A 24326-nucleotide genomic window follows, 5' to 3' on the forward strand; every position below is an offset into this window, starting at 1 on the left:
GAAAGAAAGAAAGAAAGAAAGAAAGAAAGAAAGAAAGAAAGAAAGAAAGAAAGAAAGAAAGAAAGAAGGAAGATGGACATCTGGGCTGCTTCCATATCTGGGCTATTGTAAATAATAAACATAGGGGTGCATATCTCTCTTCAAATTAGTGTTTGCATTTTCATCAGATAATTATCAGGAAGATAAATCTCTGGATCATATTTCTATTTTTAATTTTTTTAAGAAACCTGCTTACTGTTTTCCACAGTGGCTGCACCAATGTACATTCCCACCACCAGAGGGAATACAGTCAATAATATTGTAATAACTCTGTATAATGACAGATTCTAACCTAGACTTATCATAGGGATCATTTTGTAATGTATCAAAATATCAAATCACTACGATATATATCTGAAAGTAACAGGACATCATATGTCAATAAAAAATTAAAAACCAATTTTTAAAGAATCCTAGTTCTGTCATTTACTACCTAGAGGACACAGGAAAATTATTGAGGAGATGGGCAAATTATTTCATCTCCCTGAGCCTCAAGTCACTCATCTGTAAAACCACGATAATAAATAGGTACCCCATATAATTGTTGCAAGCATCAAATTAATGTACATAAAGCATAGAACCTGACATCCAAGTGCTCAATACTTAACTTGCATTGGTACAGACTCAGAAACCCCACAACCACCATCCACCTTTCTTCTTACCCTGGCGAAGCAGACCCTGGCTTGTAAGTTGCCTGTCGATAGCACAAAAACTCCCTCAGACAGCAAACACACATTGCTCCATCCTTAGAACCCACCTGGAAAGTACAGTTGTCCCGCGGTCCTGGACTTGGGCTGTCTACCACCTGTCCCCCAGAGTGCATTTCCAGGTAGTACAGCCCCTCATGTACTTCAGACAGCAGGGATCTGCAGGCAGAAAGTGGATGTCCTTGTGAATCAAAGACAGAATTACCAAAGCCAGCCGCCCCACCTGACCACTTTAAATTTCCTCCCTGCACCTGTGAAATGGCACTTACCAAGGATTCCTATGTCTATTTGCCTTCTAGATCCACTCACCTACTAGACTTTAAAGATTGGATCCTCAGGAAACCATCAAAACCCTAGAGGATAAAGCAGGAAAAGACCTCTCTGACCTTAGCCGTAGCAATTTCTTACTTGACACATCCCCAAAGGCAAGGGAATTAAAAGCAAAAATGAACTACTGAGACCTTATGAAGATAAAAAGCTTCTGCACAGCAAAGGAAACAACCAACAAAACTAAAAGGCAACCAACAGAATGGGAAAAGATATTTGCAAATGACATATTGGACAAAGGGCTAGTATCCAAAATCTATAAAGAGCTCACCAAACTTCACACCCGAAAAACAAATAACCCAGTGAAGAAATGGGCAGAAAACGTGAATAGACACTTCTCTAAAGAAGACATCCAGATGGCCAACAGGCACATGAAAAGATGTTCAACGTCACTCCTCATCAGGGAAATACAAATCAAAACCACAATCATATATCACCTCACGCCACTCAGAGTGGCCAAAATGAACAAATCAGGAGACTATAGATGCTGGAGAGGATGTGGAGAAATGGAACCCTCTTGCACTGTTGGTGGGAATGCAAACTGGTACAGCCACTCTGGAAAACAGTGTGGAGGTTCCTCAAAAAATTAAAAATAGACCTACTCTATGACCCAGCAATAGCACTGCTAGGAATTTGCCCAAGGGATACAGGAGTACTGATGCATAGGGGCACCTGTACCCCAATGTATATAGCAGCACTCTCAACAATAGCCAAATTATGGAAAGAGCCTAAATGTCCATCAACTGATGAATGGATAAAGAAATTGTGGTTTATATACACAATGGAGTACTATGTGGCAATGAGAAAGAATGAAATATGGCCCTTTGTAGCAACATGGATGGAACTGGAGAGTGTGATGCTAAGTGAAATAAGCCATACAGAGAAAGACAGATACCATATGGTGTCACTCTTATGTGGATCCTGAGAAACTTAACAGGAACCCATGGGGGAGGCGAAGGAAAAAAAAAAAAAAGAGGTTAGAGTGGAAGAGAGCCAAAGCGTAAGAGACTCTTAAAAACTGAGAACAAACTGAGGGTTGATGGGGGGTGGGAGGGAGGGGAGGGTGGGTGATGGGTATTGAGGAGGGCACCTTTTGGGATGAGCACTGGGTGTTGTATGGAAACCAATTTGACAATACACTTCATATATTGAAAAAATAAAAAAATAAAAAAATAAAAAAAGTAAAGATTGGATCCTTCAGCAAAATGCAATTGTTTTACTGAAAGTCCTTAAAATTAAAAAAAAAAAAAGAAAACCTGTCTTGTTTGTCAGAATCGTAAGTTCAGGGACTTTAAGACTTGGAAGGGACATTGATAGTCTAATTCTAGTTTCCATTAAAAATTTTTGACAGTTCCAAATAGATTAAGATATTTATGTGTGTGAACACCATAGGTCAGGAGCAAAGTGGGGCTTGAATCCTAGGCTCCTCCTGATAAAAGGAATTGATTTTACGTTACCCCAAAAATTCTTGACTTCATAATATTCAAGCAGCCCATGAACACTTCATATACCCATCAAGAAAGTCCTAGACCCTCTCTCCTCTTTTCACAAATATCACAGTGATTTCTCTGCCTCTTTGGTGCTGTCATTCATGTAGATTTTTGTAAGAGGGGGAATATGATCAATAAAGAGCTAGCATTAAGAAGTGTGTCCCCGGGGCGCCTGGGTGGCGCAGTCGGTTAAGCGTCCGACTTCAGCCAGGTCACGATCTCGCGGTCCGTGAGTTCGAGCCCCGCGTCAGGCTCTGGGCTGATGGCTCGGAGCCTGGAGCCTGTTTCCGATTCTGTGTCTCCCTCTCTCTCTGCCCCTCCCCCGCTCATGCTCTGTCTCTCTCTGTCCCAAAAATAAAATAAAAAATGTTGAAAAAAAAATTAAAAAAAAAAAAGTGTGTCCCCTACAAACCTTCTCATCAAAATCTTCAGTATGACTTTAAATATTTAAATCTGCACCATCCAATGCCATGGGTGGTTAATGAACACTTGAAATGGGGCTCGTCCCAAATAAGATGTGCTAGGAGTGTAAAATATACACTGGATTTTGCAGACTTGGCGTGCAAAAACTATATAAAATATATATTGTTAATAATTTATATATTGATTACATATGAAATAATATTCTGGATATGTGGAGTTAAATAAATTATTACAATTAATTTCACTTGTTTCTTTTGACTTTCTAATGTGGCTACTAGAAAATTTTAAATTACATTTGTGGCTTGTGTAATGTTTTGATTAGACAGTGCTGATTTAGAGGCTATGATCCCTGTTTTGGTGAAAGCAGATACATCTTTATGATAATGAATATGAGAGTACTGATAAAATGTGCATTTTTTTCACAATGGAATGTTAACTGAACAATACTTTTTAACCAACAAGCACGTGTAAGACATAGTGTTTCTTTTCCTCTAAAAAGATTATTTACATCAATGGTGCATCTTAAAATCATTAGTATGGGGGACACCCATATTAATTAGTATGGTTCAGTCTCAGTTGGTTAAGTGTCCGACTTCAGCTTAGGTCATAATTTCACAGTCCGTGAGTTCAGCCCTGCATCAGTTTCTCTGCTGTCCACACTGGGCCTGTTTTGGATTCTCTGTCTCCCTCTCCCTCTACCCTTCCCCCCAGCTCTCCCTCTCCCTCCCTCCCTCTCTCTCTCTCTCTCTCAAAAATAAATAAACATTTTAAAAAAATAAAATCATTAGTATGTTGGGATTGAAGGGATAGATCTTCAGAGTTTTGATCTTCAGAGTTTCATGGCAAGTTCTTGCAGGAACTCTATGCCCAAGTATACCATAAAACCTAAGGAAAATATGCAACCCAGTTTTAAAACCAACAGCAGGGCTATAAGAAAGTTCAGTTCAACAGACATTTATGGAGCATCTTCTCCTCACAAGATACTGTGCTAAGTACCGTAAGGACTACAAAGGTAGTGTCAAACACATCTCCTGTCCTCAAGGCACTTAATTCTAGGATGAATCTGAGAAGTGAACAACAGGCATAAAGTCATGAGAAACGTAGAGCTGAGGCACAGGGCCACTGAGGCCACACATGCCATGCCTTTGTGTAAACTGCAAAAGGTGCTTCCTCCTGTGTCGTAACCATCACTTGGATTTCAGCCCCTATTTGTCCCCCTTTCAAAGAAGGGAAAGATCACACTCAGTTCTATGTTCAGGGAAGAGGTGACTTTCGCAGGTTAGGATTTCCGTAGACAGAAATGGAAGACAGGGAGCCTTGCTGAAGGAGGGAACAAAAAACAAAAGGAAATGATGATTTTTTTTCTCTCAACCAATGATCCACTTTCATGCAGCATCTCTAAGATATGAGTGGGAAAAGAATGAATGTGAAAACTTCGTAAGCCAAAAAAAAAAAAAAAAACAAAAAAAACAAAAAACTTAAGTAGGATGATAGATAGATTACCTGGAATCCTGTACAAATCATACCAAAAAGGAAATACACTGAGGAATAAAGCAAATTTCCTTTCTAACTAGTTTTGGGTTTATGCTCAATCATTAACGATTATGCCTAGTTCAAAAGATGAGTTCTTTAGATGGTAAAATGGCACTATTTATTGAAATCTTGATAGTGACAGAGCTCCTTACCACCACCACCAACAAGAAAACACAGATGAAAACACAATCCAACCCCTCCTTATAAATATCTCAGGTTCTCAAAAATCTTCCTTATATTCTCCTCCTCCCTTAGGCCCTAGAGCCCTGATGGGGAACTCTGGTGAAGTGTATTCACAGGCAACCTTTTTAAAGCTGTAGCTGATAACCACAGTTAGCAAGGGTTGCTCTACCAAAATCCACGGAGATAAGCAAAGCACTCAACCTGTCTGATCTTTCTCACATGCTGACAGGAGTACCTGGTCCTGCACATCACCAGTGGCAAATCCAAGAAGACAGGAGAGACGTCACAAGGGATGCTCGGCAGGCCAGGCACAGCCACGTTCACCAGGTGTATCTCCAGCTGAGAGCCATTGGTAGGATAAAGGAGCTCCAAGTGCAAACCTAAACACCAGGGAAAGGGGAATTTGAGGCTAAACAGAGCTGTAATCCACACACAACATAAAAACATGGCCACACAGGAGCACTGTGAGACACTGAGCTTGCCTAAGGATTAAATTACTACTCCTCATTTCCAAATGCATTTATGACTGCTGTGTAAATGAATGTTCTCATTTACGAGTGTATAAAAAAGAATTTTCTCTCTCTCTTCAGGTCCATCCACTTAAATCCAGGAATTTTTCAGCCCTCAAAATTATTCTTTACACTGGTACAGGTGGGTAAACTAAGCCATGGTTTAGAAGTTCCACATACAGGGGCACCTGGGTGGCTCAGTCAGTTAAGCGTCCAACTTTGGCTCATGAGTTCGAGTCCCGCGTCAGGCTCTATGCTAAAAGATCACAACTTGGAGCCTGCTTCAGATTCTGTCCCCATCTCTCTCTGCCCCTCCCCTGCTTGCACACGCTGTTTCAAACATAAATAAAAATATTTTTTAAAAAGTTCCTACATATAGAATCATCTGCAAGGAAGCAAACTAAGATTCTGGGGAACACATTGCTAAGTTCTATGCTGCACTCTTCCCTATCTCATCTACAGTTCCTAGGGTCCCATCCCCACAGCTTGGGATAAGAAGGTGGATACAGGCATAAAATGGTGTGATGTGCTCTGTTTCTGTGATATCAGCAAGTGAGCATGTGGAAACACAGAAGTCAGTCAGTGGGTCCAACACCCTTCAGGCCCTCTTTTATACCTGTCCTTAGCCAAGGAAGAAGACTCACATTATTTAGGATTCTTAGTAAGAAACTTGCATTTGGTAAGACCCAAACCTACCATCAAAAAGGACTGTGATCCACGTTCCCCCAGCAAGACTACCTTCTTCAGGCTCAATGTGGAAACGCAGGGAAGACACTGTAAATAAGAAAAACACTGGTTTTGAAGTTCAGATTCAATACACCTGCTTCCCTAACGTTATAAAAACAAAATTTAGCATTCCTCAGAATCACCAGGAGGGCTTGATAAGGCACAGATTGCTGGGTCCCACCCCAGAGTTTCTGATTCAGCAGGTTTAGGGTAGGGCCCAAGAATTTACATTTATGACCAGGTGCTGCTAGTTCTACTGGTCTGGGGATCACACCTTCAAAACTTTGATCTTAAGGGAAGTTCTGTCTGATCCACTCTTCTTGGACACCCAAAAACCTAGTGTTCACCAGAACAATCCTGAATTCCTACTTTCTTTGGAAAGGACCTCAAGGACACATTTGGCTTCTAATTAAACACATAATATCTCTTGTTTCTTTCCCACCCTTTAATCAGGTAGTCATAATTTAGCCACCAATTATTTCTTACATATCCACTTCCCAGAGAAGAGGAGAAACTTCTAGAAGTTTCTGTTCCTAGTTAAATCCTCCTGTCTCCATATACCATCCTCTAGTTTCCTCCTTTTAAATATATCAGAGCAACTCCCCAGATGGATACAAAATTCTGTAGATGTTTGCCTTGCCGTCTGAGAGAGAGGCTGAAGCATGGATCAAGGCTGGAATTTCCTTGAAAACAACAACAATACTATAGACTACACATGCTAGGCTAGATTGGGTTCTCCCAGAGAGACCATTGGCTGAACCTGGCAACCAAACCCTCATCTTTGAAGATCTCCTGGACATGCCTCAGCCAAGGCAAAGTAAATTCAAGGAGCTATCAAAAATCAGTCAACTCCTCAGTGAGGTCCTAGATAGGCAACATACTATCTATAGAAAATTTTTCAGTTCTTATATCAGAAAAGTCAAAGGATAATCCAGGTCATGCTAACCCTGGGTAGCCCAGGGCTTCCATGTACATTTATGTAGGTGGCATAATGCACAACCGAGAATGGTGGGGAATCAGTCACATCAACACAATTATTCACAGCAGTCCCAGCCAGGCCAACCCATGCTTCCCCCTCAAAAGTGTATTAGATACTTCTACCTAAAGCAGACCAAAAATGAATACCATAAAAAGATACCAAAGGTAAGTAAACTCACAGAGAAAATTAGAGACATGATTTGAGGAAAGAAGAGTTTAATACAAGCAGTTATTAACTGCTAAGACAAGATAAACTATTCCCTTTGGGAAGATAAAGCAATAAATCTAAAAAGAATTACATCACATGGCTCAAAAACGAATTCTAAAAAGAAGGTTATAAATTATTATTAGAAGCTCTAGATTATGACAGCAACCTCCATTGGCCATTAATTCATATATATATATATGAATGTATATGTGAATATGCATATGTATATGTGTATATATGAATATATATGAATGTATATATATGAATATATACATATATTCATAGCTATTTAATATATAGCCTACTAAGCAGAAAAAAAATAATTTTTAAGCAGAGAAAATTTACACCCAGAGCAGATACTTGAAGATTTTCCCCAGATAATATTTTAAGTATCAGTAAAATAGTTCTCAAGGCAACTTGTTGTGCTCTATCTATAATCCCTTCGAAACACATCCTACTCACCTGCCAAAAGTAGTATTTCAGCACTCATCAGAGAGATCAGCCAGCCAGTCATCCTGTGCGCTTAAATCAATCCTTTCAAAATTGCTCAGATATTGAAAGCATATTCAGTTTTGTTGGAGCAGCATAGCTTTTGTGCTTTATAAAAAAAATAAAATGACAAATTACTATCATTTTTTACTTACATACTACTACTTTATGGGGCCAAAACTTGGGGAATTAAGGAAGTGATACCTACATGGCCCTAGAGTCTTCAAATCGACCCACTATCCTCCCAAGCTCAGGAGAAAAGAGTACTCTAAGAATCTCATATAAAATCATCACTATTTCACCTCCTCCCCCTTTCTCACCAACTTATTTTATGCATGTTTAAGCTGGGTAAATACTGATAGCCTCTTTCAATAACTCATTACGGAAAAGCTTAATTTAAAAAAATACTAAATTCTAGATATCAAGATACAAGTTAATGGTAGTTGCGGTGTGAGGGGTAGGGTAGGTTGTTTTGTTTTGTTTCTAAAAGAGTCTCAGGGGCACCTGGGTGACTCAGTGGTTAAGCGTCCAACTTCAGCTCTGGTCATGATCTCACAATTCATGGGTTCGAGTCCTGCGTTAGGCTCTGTGCTGACAGCCCGGAGCCTGGAGCCTGCTTTGGATTCTGTGTCTCCCTCTTTCTCTGCCTCTCCCCTGCTTGCTGTCTATATCTCTCTCTCAAAAATAAATAGACATTAAAAAAAAAAAAAAGTCTCAGTCCTCCAGGAAACCAATCAACACAAAAAAGTAAAAAGCTTAACAAAGCAAATGTTAAGTATGGTACTGGGTTGAAAAAATGGTACTAATGGGAATTTGGGGAAAACGGTCTTGTCCTCACAGCAGAGGAGAAAGGGAAGAAAGAAATGGAGGAAGAAAAACCTGGAGCCTCCAAACTAGACCCCATGATTTCAAGGTCTCTCTACCCCATTCCACAGGCCCAGCTTAGCTGACCTGTCTTCCTTGAACCCTGTCCTTTACTGTGCCATTTTTCTGCTCAATGCTTTTTTAATTCAATGCAAAACCTCCACCACTACTAAAATGACCCTAAGAATACATCTCAGGATTTTTATCAAGATTAACTGAGGTGCTATATGCAAGGATATTAACACAGGGCCTAACACAAAGGAGATACCCCACAAATGTTTTCTTTTCAAGGGCTCTCTATTTCCAATGCAAAGCCCTGGCTGACTTTTCAGTCTGGCCATGATCTGGCCCCCTACCTTCCCAGCTTTCCCTGGCATGGCTCTCCAAACCGAACGAACCCTTCTTGGCACTGGACAGTTCCCCTCACCACCTCTCAGACAAGCCTTCATCAGGTCAGCCCCTTTCTTGGCTCCTGAGGGCAGCTTTCTACACTCCCCAAACTCTCTCATTGTGTAATGAAAAGCTGGCCTTCCTTCACGGCCCAGCTCAGGAGCTGCCTCCTCTGTGGTATCTGTCCCCCGTGTTGGTTCCTATGCTGCTCCATTCCACAGAAGGCAAGGAGAGACCAAGGAAAGAGGCAGACAGACCACTCCAGATTGGAAGGCAGCAGGCTCAACAAGCAAGGAAACTTACCTACAGGGTTGTCTTGGGCATCCTCAGGATGAGTAAATCTCTGCACCTGCCTGCCTGAATCTTAAATGTTTCATAGAGGCCTCAACCGGGTTCAAACACATATACCAGGCAGGTAGTCTCAGCACCACAGTGCTCTCTCAAAGCTGTGTCCGGTGGTCTCTCTCAGACAAGTGGGAAGAGTGTACATTTCAAGCACAGGGGGAGGGAAAAGGAGCCTCCAGGTCAGCTGGAGGTCATGACGTCTCGATGATCCCAGGGGGAGGGAAAAGGAGCCTCCAGGTCAACTGGAGGTCATGACCTCTCGATGATCCCTCCTCCTAACCATTGTATGCAATCTCACCTGCGCCCTCTTCTGCTGTGCCCAGAGTGGTCAGCAAGGGCTTTCACCAGCACCGAGGTGGCTCATTTGACAGCCACTTGGCTGCACTTAGAGGCAGATACCACAGCAACACTATAGGCACATGCAAAAGAAAACATAGATTAAGATAATGATCCTCATTATAAGTAACATTTTTTCCCATCAAGAGTCCCATGATCCAAACCGTTCATTTACCAAGTCTCCAAGGCTGGGGGTCAAACTGATGAGGTTTTTGGGGGTGATAGTAGGGTTCGTGGGGTCTGGAGCCCACAACCAAGAAAGAATTTTTGAAGACATCTTTGGTGCAAAAAGGTGACTTATTGAAGCAGGGGGCAGGACCGTGGGCAGAAATGGCTGCCCTGGGACCATGAGGAAAGACTGGTTATATCTATGGGGTTGGGGAAGGTAAAGTCCAGGGGAAGTTTTTAGTGAGGTTTTCATATGCTAAAGAAGCCTCACCGGATACTGGAGTCCTAGCTATTGTCAAGCTAAAGTTGTTTTTCCCTCTAGCAAAGCATTAATTAACAGGAAGACAGTAAGGAGTTCCTGGAGAAACATTTTACTCTGCCAGCCTCAAGTATTTGTCAATGGGCTGCAGGTTACAAGGAAATTGAATTCTATCTGCCATTTGCTTCTGCCTTTGTTTCACATATCTCTATGGAGGGGTGACAGAAAGTTAGGTCCTGCAGGACTGTGATCTCTACCAGTTCATCATTTGTTGTTCCCCTTTCCTTTGTTCTTGGGCAGCCAGGAGTGCCTAGGAATATCACACATATCCCACCTGGGAGTGGGAGGTGGTGTCTGCGGCCAGTCAACTTGCCTTATGCTCCCTCATCAAAATCACTCAGGGCATTCACTTGTGTTTTTGTGATTTAATTAGCAGAACCAACAGGTGTGAACAGACAGCATTCTGGCACAGGTGCCTCTTTTAGAGGCAATAATAATGTCCAAAGCCGTCCTGTTTTGGAGGATAGTTTTTCTCATTAGAGACATTTGTGTATTTGGTAAGGACAGACTTTTGCTGGCTATCGTTTAAGGCTTGGTGGGTGAATGCAGTAAGGGCGTCTGTGTGTGCCATGACATCCTACAGGCCAATGGAGGGACAAAGACGGTGGCCAAATTGTACCAGTTGAAAACAGAACACACCCACCTGGCCTTGAGGAGGGGGAGTTAGGCAGCTTTAGGCACCTGACCTGGTTGTGCATGCCATACATGTGGGCCAGGAGAGGCAAGGGAGAGGAGATGAACTGGGGGGAGCATATGCCAGATCAAGACCTTCACCTTCTCCCTCTTTCAATGATGCACAGTCCATTTCAGGCATAGTACATTTCAACAGGTCCAGCTTGCAGCAGGACAACGGGATCCCAGAGGAGACTGAGCAGTTCCCTTTTACCAGGGATGTGAAGTAATTCACACATTCCGGCACGACATCCCATTGCAAACTCCAACAGATAATGCCTTTCCCAGGTATGATGGGCCTTGGTGTTCTCAGCAGCATTGCACAGTGATTCATAGTGAGAGTTGGGGCAATGGCTGTTTTTCATGACTTCCATATCATTGCCATTTTTAGTGTCTTACTAGGAGTCCCCAATCTGGTATATGGGGTAATGGTCCCTACTGATTTTTCATTTGAATGTATTAAAGTCTGGAAGAGTATTTTAGCCCATCCAGCCCAATTATTTTACTTGTTAGTAGTTTAATCTACTGCTTTCATGTTACATTTTTTCATTCTACCAACCTGATTGCTTGCAGGTTATAAGGGGAGATGGGACCTACATTCACTGCCATGTTGTTTTGCCCAGTCTTTTACATCATGACCTTTGATTTTTGTTTTTCTTTGTTGTTGTTGTTGTTGTTGTTGTTGTTTTAAGTTTAGTTATTTTTGAAAGAGAGAACGCACGCACACACAAGCAGGGGAGGGACAGAGAGAGAGGGAGACACAGAATCCAAAGCAGGCTTCAGGCTCCATCACTAGTTGGGAACTCCAGTGGATGTCCCCAGACTCCTTTGGTAATGGCCTTGGATGTTGTTTAGAACAGACATGATGTCAGTGCATTAACCTAGTCACTGTATTTTGGGGGCAATATGATATCCTTGGCCATATGCCATCTTATTTGGGTGCTGTAGTGACCTCTCTTCATATGTGTCCAATCTGCTTTATCTACTGATGGATCAGTTGCTAGGGTTTGTACCTGGGCTAGGGCTTCAGCTTCCCAGATTGCAACAGGGTGTCAGTACCTTACAATCTGGGATGTGGAAGACAGTGAGGACTACTTCAGGCTCTTGCTGATGGACCAAAATGTCTTTCTACATATCCTGACCCCTCAAGGACTTATTCATGAATATCTATCCTTTGGCTTCCAATTATTTAAGCCATAGGGTTCATCTCTGTAGTAAAGTCCAACTGTCAGTGCAAAGGGTTAACAGGCAGGATGCATTAGTGATCACCAGCCAAACCACAGGGTTCAACCCATTGGCTGTTGAGGTTCGTTCCTACTTGGATCCAGATGGTGTTGGTGTTGGTCTGAATGGTAATTGCAGTACATATAGAAGGTTGCCCTGACTAGACCCATCTCTATACCAGGCATGGGTAGGAATTTCCCCCATTTTCTCTCTACAGGCTGCCAGGGCCTCACGGGCTACCACAGGAAAAGGGGTGGGAGCATCTGGAGGATCTACATACTCAACATGGGCTAATAGCACCGACATTTTTGAGACAGTGGGCTCTCTCTCCTCTGCTGCAAATAGCCAAGCCACTTAGTCAAAGTGGGGGGTTTGGCCATGGCAGAGGCGGGTCAGTGGGACATATTTTTAACACATCTCTTGATGGGAGGAGAAGTTTCTATCATGATATGCTGTCCCTTCATGAGACACTCTACCAGGAGGAACACTGGGAATACTGCTAGGAGCGTTGTTCTATAGGAGCATATTGGATTTCTACACCCTTCTAGAGCTGGGACTAAAACCCTAGGGGTACTCTGTCCTTTGGTTGTCTCTGTTATAGTGCCCAGCCCATACCTTGTGGAGTCACAGACATGGTAGCCCTGCTTGGGAGAGGCCCGGAGCTTTAGTCTCCTTTACTAATATTTTCGCTTTCTCAAAGGCAGCTTGTTGTTTTGATCCCCAGTTCTATATGTGCCCTTTCTTTACTAAGTGGAGTATGGGGTGGAGGCACAGTACCAGGTACAGAATAAACCTCCAAACCCATACAAAGACTTGCATCTCTTTCATATTCTTAGGGGTTAGATAGGCTCGCACCTTATCAATCCTAGCTTCTGGGATGACACGCATCTTATCCAACTAAACAACCAAACACTTCGTGGCAGTGCCTTGGCCCTGAATTTTCTGTGGGTTCAATGCCCGTCTTCTCCTGCACAGATGTTTTAGCAAAGCCTACAAAGTGTTCTGCAGCAGGGACTAGTCTTCACATGTTAATATTCTATCTCATCAATGTAATGGGCCCATTTTATTGATGTGAAGGAGAACAGGGACAGGTCTCCTATTACCATCTGGTAACATATTGTGGAGCCGTGTAGGTAGCCTTGGGGAAGCACCTGAATTGTCCATTTTGCCCCTCCGACATGAAGGCAAAATCGATCTTGTGACTCAGTAGCCAGTGGTATACTGCAAAAGGCATTTGCTAGTCTGGCATAGGATGGTACATTCATAGGATTGTGTCCAAGGCATCTACAATGGTAGCAATGTTGGGCACAGCCATATGCATAAGTGATGGGCACCACATTAGTCAATTTTTGGACCCTATGATCATCCTCCATGAGCCATCTGACTTTTTTTTTTAATTTACATCCAAATTAGTTAGCATGCAACAATGATTTCAGGAGTAGATTCCTTAGTGCCCCTTACCCATTTAGCCCATCCCCACTCCCACAACCCCTCCAGTAACCCTCAGATTGTTCTCCATATTTATGAGTCTCTTCTCGTTTGTCCCCCTCCCTGTTTTTATATTATTTTTGTTTCCCTTCCCTTATGTTCATCAGTTTTGTCTCTTAAAGTCCTCATATCAGTGAAGTCATATGATTTTTGTCTTTCTCTGACTGACTAATTTCACTTAGCATAATACCCTCCAGTTCCATCCACATAGTTGCAAATGGCAAGATTACATTCTCCTTGATTGCCGGGTAATACTCCATTGTATATATACACCACATCTTCTTTATCCTATCATCCATCGATGGACATGTGGGCTCTTTCCATACTTTGGCTATTGTTGATAGTGCTGCTATGAACATGGGGGTGCACATGTCCTTTCAAAACAGCACACCTGTATCTCGTAGATAAATGCCTAGTAGTGCAATTTCTGGGTCATAGGGTGTTCTATTTTTAGTTTTTTAAGGAACCTCCATACTGTTTTCCAGAGTGGCTGCACCAGCTGGCATTCCCAGCCATCTGACGTTTTTACTCGCCATACCCCTCTGTTGAAAGCATTACGGGCAATGCCTACGATACCCACTCGGTGCAGTTCTTGGATAGTTTTCCTATTTCCTTGTGTCCCCCAAGGAATTTGACAATTGTTTGACACAAATATTGTTTGACACTTAGCATTCTTCGAGGGGGTGGTGGACTTCCTGATACCCAGCTAGTGTTTCTCCTCAGCACTGGTTTGACTACTGTAACCTGGAGGCAGAATTCACCGATTAAGTTTTGCAGAGTTTGACCTTGTAGGATATCAATGTCCAATATATCCTCTGGCATTGAAGAAATAAAAACCTTATATTCTTGTCGGGGAGGTTGTCCAAATTGTAGTGTCAAAGGGACCTCCCTGACATATGTTTATCATCTGTGACCATCGATGGTGCTGAGGGAGCCAGAAAACTTCTGAGGGTGACCATGCATTAGAGTGCACTTAGCTCCAGTGTCCACCAGAGCTACCATTTGCTAATTTCTGGGGAACCAGTGAATAGTAAACAGCACATGAGACCTCTGACCTCCTTCAATGACCCTCACCTAGAGGCAATCCTGGGCTGCATTCTATATGGAAGTTGTGGGAGGCACCCACCCCAAATAGGACTGTATCCCCGAGGACCCTACTAGAGAAGGTGGGGCAACAGGGATGGTAGGGGCAAATGGAGCTGGTCTGAACTGTTGTTCAGGTTTTAAGGTTTTCCATAGGCCGACCAACACAACATTGGGTTGCCAGTCTGTCTTTTCAGGTGGAGTCCTGACAGCAAGGACATCAAACCAAGGTTGCATCCTCATTACTTTGATCAGATCTTTTACAGCCAGTTGCAATAGCTTTTAGGCTTTTTATTTTTTGGTGGGGAGAATGCAAGCAGGGGAGGTGCCGAGAGAGGGGGACAGAAGATCCAAAGCAGGCTCTGCATTGGCAGACTGACAGAATTGAGCTCAACGTGGGGCTCAAACTCACGAACTGCAAGATCATAACCTTAGCTGAAGATAGATGTTCAACCAACTGAGCCACCCAGGTGCCCCACTTTTTGGCTTTTTGAGTTCCCCCTCTGTCTCAGGTGTTTCCCACAGCCCATACCAATTCCCATGATTTGTAAGTTTCACCTAGATCAGCAATGGCTTGCCCAACATCATAAATGTCTTGTCCACACTTGGACTCAGCATGGATCTCAGCAACCCATACCAGGAGTGAGAGCACACTGGAGTACCTTGGCTTTCATTTTTGCAGCAAATGTGCCTTCAAAGACAAGGGCATAGATTTACTATCTCATTTCCAATTCCCTAAGAATTTGTTGTACCCCCTCTATCTATTTCCACAGACCCATGTGCCCAGGAGATCCCCCCTTATTGGGCCAAGCCTCCCTGCAGGCTAGAATAATCCAATATGCAAAGAAGTGAGTCCTTTGAACCCCTGAGCACCATGCAGGTATACTGGAGGGCAGATATGTGGTGACGTTGCTATCTTCTCTGCCTCCTGGGCCTGGTCAGAGAAGCTACATGAACCCTTTTGTCCATCTCACAGCATCACTAACCATGCCCAGATACTCACCCTGACCTTTTGCTGGATTTTGGCAACTGTATCAGTAAGTTCAGCAGGAGTATATTCTCTCGTGAATGTTTCCTGAACTGGGGGCTGCCCTGCCAGCTGGGCTTGCCATTGCTGTGCTTTTGTTTTTCTTTTTATTAGGGGTGAGATGACACAGGGTCCTTTGTCCATTTCACAACAACCCCCTCAACATCCTCCTCTTTGCTCTCCTCACTTCCCCAGGGATTCCACTTCCTCACATCCCAATCAGGCACTGTCATACGTGCTGGGATCTGAATCCAGGGCATTTTGTGCCTTCCTAGCTTTGAAACATGGCTCACAAAGTTCTTCAACTCCTCCTCCTGCTCTCCCACTTTGTCTACCAGCCCCAGAGCCAGCAGAGTGGTGGATACCTGCATGTCCTTCTTTAATCTCAGCTCTGCTTCCAACTTCTAACCTGAGCTTCAGCCTGTAGCTGGGCATCAGTGTCTGTACAAACCACCAATGGCAGAGGACAGCCCATGGCAGGAGATATGCATTCCCCTTCTTTGCCACAGTGTACTCTGTTCAGTTTCTCCAACAGGTGCATTAGTCCAGCTGGTGTTTTCTGGTGTCCCTGTACTCCTATGGTGGTCCACAAGCATCTACCATACAAGCCACCCCTCCCTGCTTAGAGGTCGCTGGTCAATCCAGAATTTCACTTGCAGACACCTTTTCTTTGGTCTCCTGGCTGGATGGCCAATTGTGGTCTTGCAAACTGGCCCCCATAACTCAAAGTTCAGGGAGAGACCGAAGAAAGAGGCAGGCCACTTCAGATGGGAGACAGCAGGTTTAGGAAGCAAGGGAATCTACATATGAGGCTTGTCTTGAGCAGCCTCAAGAGGAGTAGATCTCCACCCCTGCCTGCAGAATCTTAAAAGTCCATATAGAGGGTTTAACCGAGCTTAGTCCTACATACTGTCCAGATAGTCTCAACAACACATCACTATCTCACGGCTGTCTCCTCTAAACCATCTCATGCTGTGGAAACAGGGGGACAGGGGAGAGGGTGAGGAGGCTCTGATTGTCCGTGTCCAGCTCTGGTTAACCAGTGGTCATGTCATCTCAATGACCTCCTCCAACATCCAGCCATTCCAGTTCTTGTTGCCGTTTCCTCTCTGAACCTTATGTCCTGAGCAGCCTGGACCACGTAGTGCATATATGCTTATTCTTTTAAATTATCTGTTCCTCAAGTCCAGAGCCTGGTCTTCTATTTCTACAAACATCTCTGTGCAAAGCTCCCACACAGTATTTAGTAAATTCTAATTGGTGAATATACATTTAAAAACTCTATGCCTGGTTTATCTAACCTGAAGGAAATGACTTTCACACATGAGAGATGAGCAGAATCTATGGAAGCTCAGCTAAAGAGCCAAATGCCTTGGATAATGTCCTGATGCCTGTTCTGGAGAAGCTGCCGAGCTCCTCCCGGGTACCCCCAAGTCAGAGGGCACAGACAAAATTCTTTGAAAAATACTGGCTATGAAATGTTCTAAAAGTTAAAAACTTCTACTGGGCTTTTACCCAAAGAATACAAAAGCACTAATTCGAAAGGATATATGCACCCCTATGTTTATTGCAGCATTACTTACAATGGCCAAAATATGGAAGCAGCCCAAGTGTCCCTCGATAGATGAATGGATCAAGAAGATGTGGTATATACACGTATACAATGGAATATTACTCAACCATAAAAAAGAATGAAATCTTGCCATTGACAACAACATGGATGGATCTAGAGAGTAGATCCATCCATTAATGCTAAGCAAAATAAGCCAGTCAGGGAAAGACAAATACCATATGATTTCATTCATACGTGGAATTTAAGAAACAAAACAAATGCACAAAGGCAAAAATATTAGGCAAACCAAAGAAAAGATTCTTAACTATAGGCAACAAACTGATCTTTACCAGAGGGGAGATGGGTGAGGGAATGGGTAAAATAGGTGATAGGGATTAAGAGTGCACTCATCTTGATGAGCACTGAGTAATCTATAGAATTGTTGACTCACTATGTTATATTCCTAAAACTAATATAACACTGCATGCTAGCTATATGGAATTAAAGTAAAATTTTTTTAAATAATAATAAGAGTTACAAAATTTACAGAATTAAGTATATGTATATATCACTAAATATACATTTAATTTATATTTTTAAGAAAACAGACTAGCAAAAATACTTACGTCATTTCAGAAAATATAAAAGCTATAATAAACTCCCAGAAAAAAGAATATCCGCATGAAACTTAGAATAAAGTATCTTATAGGTATGTCTTGATTAAGATAATCCAATATATAAAATCATCTATATTTAATTAAACTCCACAAACATTTATTATATTCCTAGTACATGTGGGGCCCTGTGCTAGGAGCTCAGGAAACAGAGACAAACTGAGTATATGCCTTCAAGTCCTTAGCAGATGAAGTAGGGATGGAAGCCACTTGCATTTATGAAAGGAGATCTGTCATGTCTCAGTGGATTCAACATGTTTTCCTGTAAGTTGCAAAATTCTTTACATTTTTACATCTATTTGGAAGAAGATTCAATTTTAAAACATTCAATTTTCCAAAATACATCTATTGCATAGGGAAAGGTACCCAAGAGTATTTGCTACTTCATCCAAAGAACAGGATTTGACTTGCTTGTTACACCCTACAGAATATCCTCAGCACAGAAGAGTCAATTTTCAGTCTGGCTGCATGATTTTAATATTTCATTTCAATGCTTGCTCCCCAGCTTGAGACAATGTAAGTAAATATTTACTTACACGTTGGTTTTCTTAAAATTCTATGCTCAGACCTGCACCGTTTCCTCTAGAATAGAGCAATCGAATCAATAAGTATACTTTTTCTTAACATGATTAATCCACTAATTCTTCCTAAGGATAAACTCAGCCTCCACTTAATTCTTTTAACCAGAGAATTTCCAACCAGAGGAGGGTGGTGTGCATTTGGTCAAGTCTCCTCTCACCTCCTGCCTCTCTCTGCTCTCATTCCTCCGCTTCCTCTTTTCCTCCCTCCCCGATAAGCTTCCCCTCCCTGAGAATTCAGAGACAGAGTGGCAAGGTTGCTAATACAGACCGTCCATTTCCTTTTGTTCACCACAACATTGGCAAGGGGTATAATACCTAGCAAAGAGAGGGCAGAGACATTTCTGAATCAAACGGTACCTTTTCTGTTCCTGTCCCGTTGTGACTCAAGGGAGAAATTATCTTTCCTTTCTAAATGATCTTGTTTCTTTCTTGACAAGCACCGATGGCTGTGTTATCTGGTTAGAGTCCAGCCCTTAGCTACCGTGCAGGTAACTCACTCATGTTGGACTGTAACTCACCTAACTTGTTTGTGTTCTGGCCAAACATGCACCAAAGTAGAAGTTCAGAGCTGACCATAGGGCAAGTTTAATGATTAACAAAAGCTACTTAGGCTTTTTCCTCCGGGTCTTTTATTAATGACCAAAGAAAGAATGTCTTACATTTTTCTCCACTTACTGCATGTGCCCAAACAAGAATTTTAAGTAAAGGTCCACCCTGTGAGACAAACAGGCATTCAGTGATTGAAAGAATTTGCCAATAAGTCAGTGACCAAACACAGGGCCCAGGACAAAGGGCCACTGGAAAGCTGGTCCCCATTCATGACTGGTCTCTTCATTAACAAGAATGACTGGTAAGTTCTGGGCTGATACTCTCACTACAGGGGTAGGTCTAAAGAAGCAGAGAAAGGAAGTGACTTCTTCAAAGTTTTGCTAAGAAAAAGCCCACTAGCCCTCTTTGTTTTTTTACTTTCTTCCCTCCCTCCTGACCTTGCTTTCTTGACCAAGAAGAGGTCCTTGACTTTTACTCATCACCTTCTAGTAGGACCTAGACCATGGGTCTCAGTCATTGGTTTGACTCTCTTGATAATCAGAGATCAAGCAGACCCAGAAGGTCAACACCAGCCACCTTTTCCATTGGTTCATGTCTGACTTCTTTGTCTCTGTCCCATCATCCATTCCAATTTACATCACCAGCTTTCTGATCATGTCAGTCTATGCCCAGTGGTTCCTGACCAGAAGTAATTCTCATCTTTTCCCACCCTTTCCACTGGGAGAGGAGCCTTTCCAGTAGAAATTGATAGCCCTGAGTGTCCACCTCAAAGGACTGTCAGCAGACGTAGGAAGTAACCTCAATAAGACCAGATTTAATACATGGAGATACAGCACAACTCTGATGATAATAGTGAACCTATCCTTTAAAAAGTACTGGAGGTCATACCAAATCTGTGTGTATCAGATCTTGCCACCAGCAACACGCAAGATGCTCTTCTTCATGCTGCAGCCACCAGTGTAGAAACAGGGTGCCTGACCAGGCTGGGCAGGTACAGAATCAACCACTCTGCCATGCTGCCTGCCTGCCTGCCTGCTGAACCTCAGTTTCCACCTGGATCCCCCCCAACACAGGTCAACAAGCACCGTCCGAGCCACACTTGTGTGCCTGGTGCATAAGTAGTGGGGAGGAAAGGACAGACCAGGTATGGGAAGATAATCAAAGGTGATTTCAAAATTATTGATATTTTTTTATTTTTGTAAAGGAAATCATATTCATGAATCACTTAGCTGATTCAACATTATTTTTTAAAAATATAGCACAGTGCTTGTTGTCTGGAAGGGGGACAGAAACGTGATCAGATATTGTTATAGTGTAGTCAAGTCTCCTGATAAAGATGTAGCTCATGTTTTATTTCTTGTTACTTAAGCCAAAGGTTTCCAGAACTTAATCTCATCCATCCTTGAGTAAATAGCATATAATGGATATTTATAATTCTTTTTGCCAGCCTAGCTGTCAAGATTTTATCCAAAAGCACCCCAATTTTCTTATGGGTAGATTTGTCTCTTTGTTCTTGACCAAAAGAATCCTAATGGGTTTGGCTTCTGTGCTCTAGGAACTTCTTGGTAGGTGATCAAGCTCTATTGTTAAAGAAATGAAAAAGGAATGAGGCACTTACTGCTCCAAGGCCTAAAAGGAGAAGTTGTAGAACTCTACAGGGAATGGTATGTCACCTGGAAGCTTGGGGAGCCTCAAGTATTCCTGTCTTCCACCTCATCCCCTTCATCCACCTTCCCCTCATCCACCTCAAGACCCCCAAATATAGGTACAGATCTAAGTTTGACCTCCAGATATCTAATCATACTCCAAATTCCCTCTCATATAGAAAACCTAAATAAAGTCTTGAACTCAGGTCTCTGACTCAATGATAAAGACAAATGCTCCTCAGAAGGAAGTCTGACCACAGTTCCCCACCACCACCACAACACAGGCAGCCATGCCCACCCCCAGACATTGACACTATTCCACAGGAAGCTATTTCTATGAGAGTACATGAAATCTTGGCACAAAAATTATTGCTGGAGCCTATGAAGCAAACTCAGGGAGATCAAAGGAGAAAGTTACTCTCTGACCCTTTTTCTCTTGGATTCTAACACCACTCTGAATTCCTGGGGACTAGCACCTTTGGGAAAAGCGGGGAGGGAGATGTATGGGAATATACCTAACAGATCCCCAATTATGGAAAGCAGAATCAATAAGGGTCTAGCTGTTGTGCTCTGAAGTTCATCACCACATTTGGCCTAGGCCATACTCTACAGGCTGCTCTCAACTAAGGAGTGAATAGGACAGGAATAGTAAGACGCAGGACTCCTCTCATGAAGACTTCAGCTTGAAGACTCCCCAACAAACTTGCAGAACCTTCCTTAGACTACATAGTATCCTAGGATGCTTCTACTGACTTCTTCTTCACTTGGGGTTAGTCTGAGAGCTCTCCCAGCCTTCCCAGTTCATCCCCATTTTCTCTCTTCGGCATTTCTCCCTTGCATGTACCACGCCACCCCTTTCTGCTTTTCCTAAACCTTGGCCACAACTCTTAGAATAGTCCCTTTATTAATTTTTCAGCCTGAATGTTCCATCTGCTTCCTACTGGAACCCTAACTGATACAGACACTCTAAGACACAGCTAAGTTCCCAAATGAGAAAATGTAGAGTTCTAAGTCATCAAAAACTGGAGGGTATTGTGCTAAGTGAAATAAGTCAGTCAGAGAAAGACAGATACTATATGTTTTCACTCATATGTGGATCTTAAGAAACAACAGAAGACCATGGGGGAGGGGAAGGAGGAAAAAAAAGCTACAGACAGGGAGGGAGGCAAACCATAAGAGACTCTTAAATACTGAGAACAAACTGAGGGTTGATGGGGGGTGAGGGAGAGGGGAAAATGGGTGATGGGCATTGAGGAGAGCACTTGTTGGGATGAGCACTGGGTGTTGTATGGAAACCAATTTGATAATAAAGTATATTTTTAAAAAATTGGATGCTATTGTAAATGTGACCTCATGAATAAATACAGGCTGGTAATGCCTGGCATCATTTGAGTTATACATGTCATTTCCAAACTGGATGCTGCATCTCTCTCTTTTTTTTTAAATTTATTTATTTATTTTGAGAGAGAGAGAGAGTGCAAGCAGGGGAGAAGTAGAGAGAGAGGGAGGGAAAGAGTCTCAAGTAGGCTTGGTGCTGTAAGAGCCCAACATGGGGCTTGAACTGACAAACCATGAGATCATGACCTGAGCCAAAATCAAGAGTCAGATGCTTAACTGACTGAGCCACCCAGGCTCCCATAGATGCTGCATTTCTTAAGGAAAAGAATTATCTTTACTTCTCTGTACCCCAGAGCATTTTACACTGTACCTTATATATCTTGGACATCCATCTGAGAAAGAACACCGAGTAGATGAAGACCATGTAAGCCAAAACTAGGTTTTAAATGGAAACTCAGAAGGCTCAATGCATTTTGCTTTTTTGCTTTCTCTCCATCAAATTTTTTTTGTATGCTCTTCAAATTATAGACATATTTCTGATAGAAGGCAGAGGCAGACCTTGGAGCAGGACATTAATACGACCCCTTTGTTTAAGTGAGAACTTCCTCTTACTTAGATGAAGTAAGATGAGAAGGAGGATCCCTGAAGCTCTCATTCTACAGAGACCACGTCCTGTGTGACCAGCCATGGAGCTATGGCCCATGTATGGGCCCATGTATGCTGCTTCTGTGCTGTCAGAATCCTCGCCAGGCAATTCCCCTTTCACCTGTATAATATAGACCCAGCTGGTCCTCCTTCCTTCTCAAGGATTCCTAGTAATCCTTTTTCATGGAGAAACAAAACTAAAGCAGTGATATTCTCTCTGGTTTAATATCATACTCCTAATTAAATTGAAATTCCTAAGACAATGGATACCTGCACTCAGATTTGGCAGGGAAACAAATCTGCTCTACCAGAGGGTCTAAGCTATGGATGAAATGCATGCTTCATAATTCTTTAGACAAGTTTTCTTTCCCACTAAATAAAATTACTCAGAAGTAATTTGTCATTACTGCCTCTGTCCTGAATCGGTTTTGCTCATTAAATTATTTTGGTAATAATGACCCCACTTATCCAGAAGCTAAACTGTGGTGACCTTCATCATTTTGACATGAGTCCTGAAAACCAACAAGGCCCCTGGGGGTCACAGATGAAAACAATTTACAAAACCTGCACACTTGGGAGTAACATTGAACTGTAGGTAGTTCCTCACTCAGACAAGTAGAGCTGACTAGCAACTCTAACATCATAGTGTCTGGAACGACATGGTGCTATATGCCTCAATCATCCCGAGGGCACCATTGGATTACAACATTCAACACAGCTGGGCTCATACCAACAAAACAGAGCAATCAGAAAGCGGTGAAATTGGGGCACCTGGATGGCTCAGTTGGCTAAGCGTCCTTCAGCTCAGGTCATAATCTTGTGGTCAGTGAGTTCCAGCTCTGCAATCAGGCTCTGTGCTGACAGCTTAGAGCCTAGAGCCTGCTTTGGATTCTGTGTCTCCCTCTCTCTCTACCCCTCCCATGCTTGCTCTCTCTCTCTCTCTCTCTCTCAACACTAAATAAACAGAAGGAAGGAAGGAAGGAAGGAAGGAAGGAAGGAAGGAAGGAAGGAAGGAAGGAAGGAAGGAAGGAAGGAAGGAAGGAAGGAAGAAAGAAAGAAAGAAAGAAAGAAAGAAAGAAAGAAAGAAAGAAAGAAAGAAAGAAAGAAAGAAAAATCAAGTTCATATCGAAGTGTAGAATAGCCACCTCTCCCAATTTACCCTGACTAGGAAGTACTTTTCCAAGAGTACTTTCATTGCTAACTGACACAGGACAAGTCCCAAAATGGTTGACCATCCTCCAAGAAAACAGGGAAATAGTATAATACATGTTAGATGTTATTCTAAAAAAGCTAAACATTTTATGAAACACATTGGCACTCAAAGGGGGTAGACTTCAGTTGCTCATAAAATTCACTTATGTGGAGTAACTCGATGCTTGTCATGTCAGATAAAATAGATGTTGCAATATCCAATGTCTTTCAGATGGCAGAACGATCCTTTGCTCTGAATTTGGAGCATCTGTGAGAGATGTGGGCAAAACAGCATATGTCAGTTTCTGAATTACAGTAAAGCTCCTTCTCTGGGGGTTCAGCAGAATTTAAAATAAATCATACCAGCAGGGAGCAACAACACAAAAGCAATTAATTTTTTTCCAGTTTGATACCATGTTACTCTCTGAGTCCAGAAGCCCAGCTGAGATTTCAGAAGTATATCTCACACTTAGTTTTAAAATTATGACTGACAGTGAAGTCATACATTTCTGCAGCCCAGTTGAATGCTTGCTTTAGCAGCAGAATATTATGATACAGTCAAGTTCTATATCTCAGAGGAAATTGTTTTAAAAATGGAAAAAGTGTTTGCCCCTTCTCTGGC

At 42.5% G+C, this 24326-nt stretch overlaps 1 protein-coding gene across 3 annotated transcripts in view; it reads right to left on the reverse strand.

The window, feature by feature from the left end:
* Positions 1-18847, reverse strand: part of PKHD1 (PKHD1 ciliary IPT domain containing fibrocystin/polyductin) — a 475556-nt gene extending 456709 nt beyond the window's left edge. For all 3 annotated transcript variants that reach the window (XR_005789774.1, XM_040473753.1, XM_040473752.1), the window contains exons 1-5: positions 18693-18847; positions 7586-7720; positions 5908-5985; positions 4938-5082; positions 797-905 (exon numbers count right to left, since the gene is read on the reverse strand). Coding sequence is in view for 2 of the 3 variants with exons in the window: in XM_040473753.1 (XP_040329687.1) it covers positions 797-905; positions 4938-5082; positions 5908-5985; positions 7586-7637 (384 nt within the window). In the remaining variant the exon portion in view is untranslated. The remainder of the gene's footprint in view (positions 1-796; positions 906-4937; positions 5083-5907; positions 5986-7585; positions 7721-18692) is intronic.
* Between the last annotated feature and the right edge of the window lie 5479 nt (positions 18848-24326).

The sequence above is a fragment of the Herpailurus yagouaroundi genome, unplaced genomic scaffold (assembly GCF_014898765.1).
Source record: "Herpailurus yagouaroundi ecotype Mexico unplaced genomic scaffold, PumYag 139, whole genome shotgun sequence".
Classification (NCBI taxonomy): Eukaryota; Metazoa; Chordata; class Mammalia; order Carnivora; family Felidae; genus Herpailurus; species Herpailurus yagouaroundi.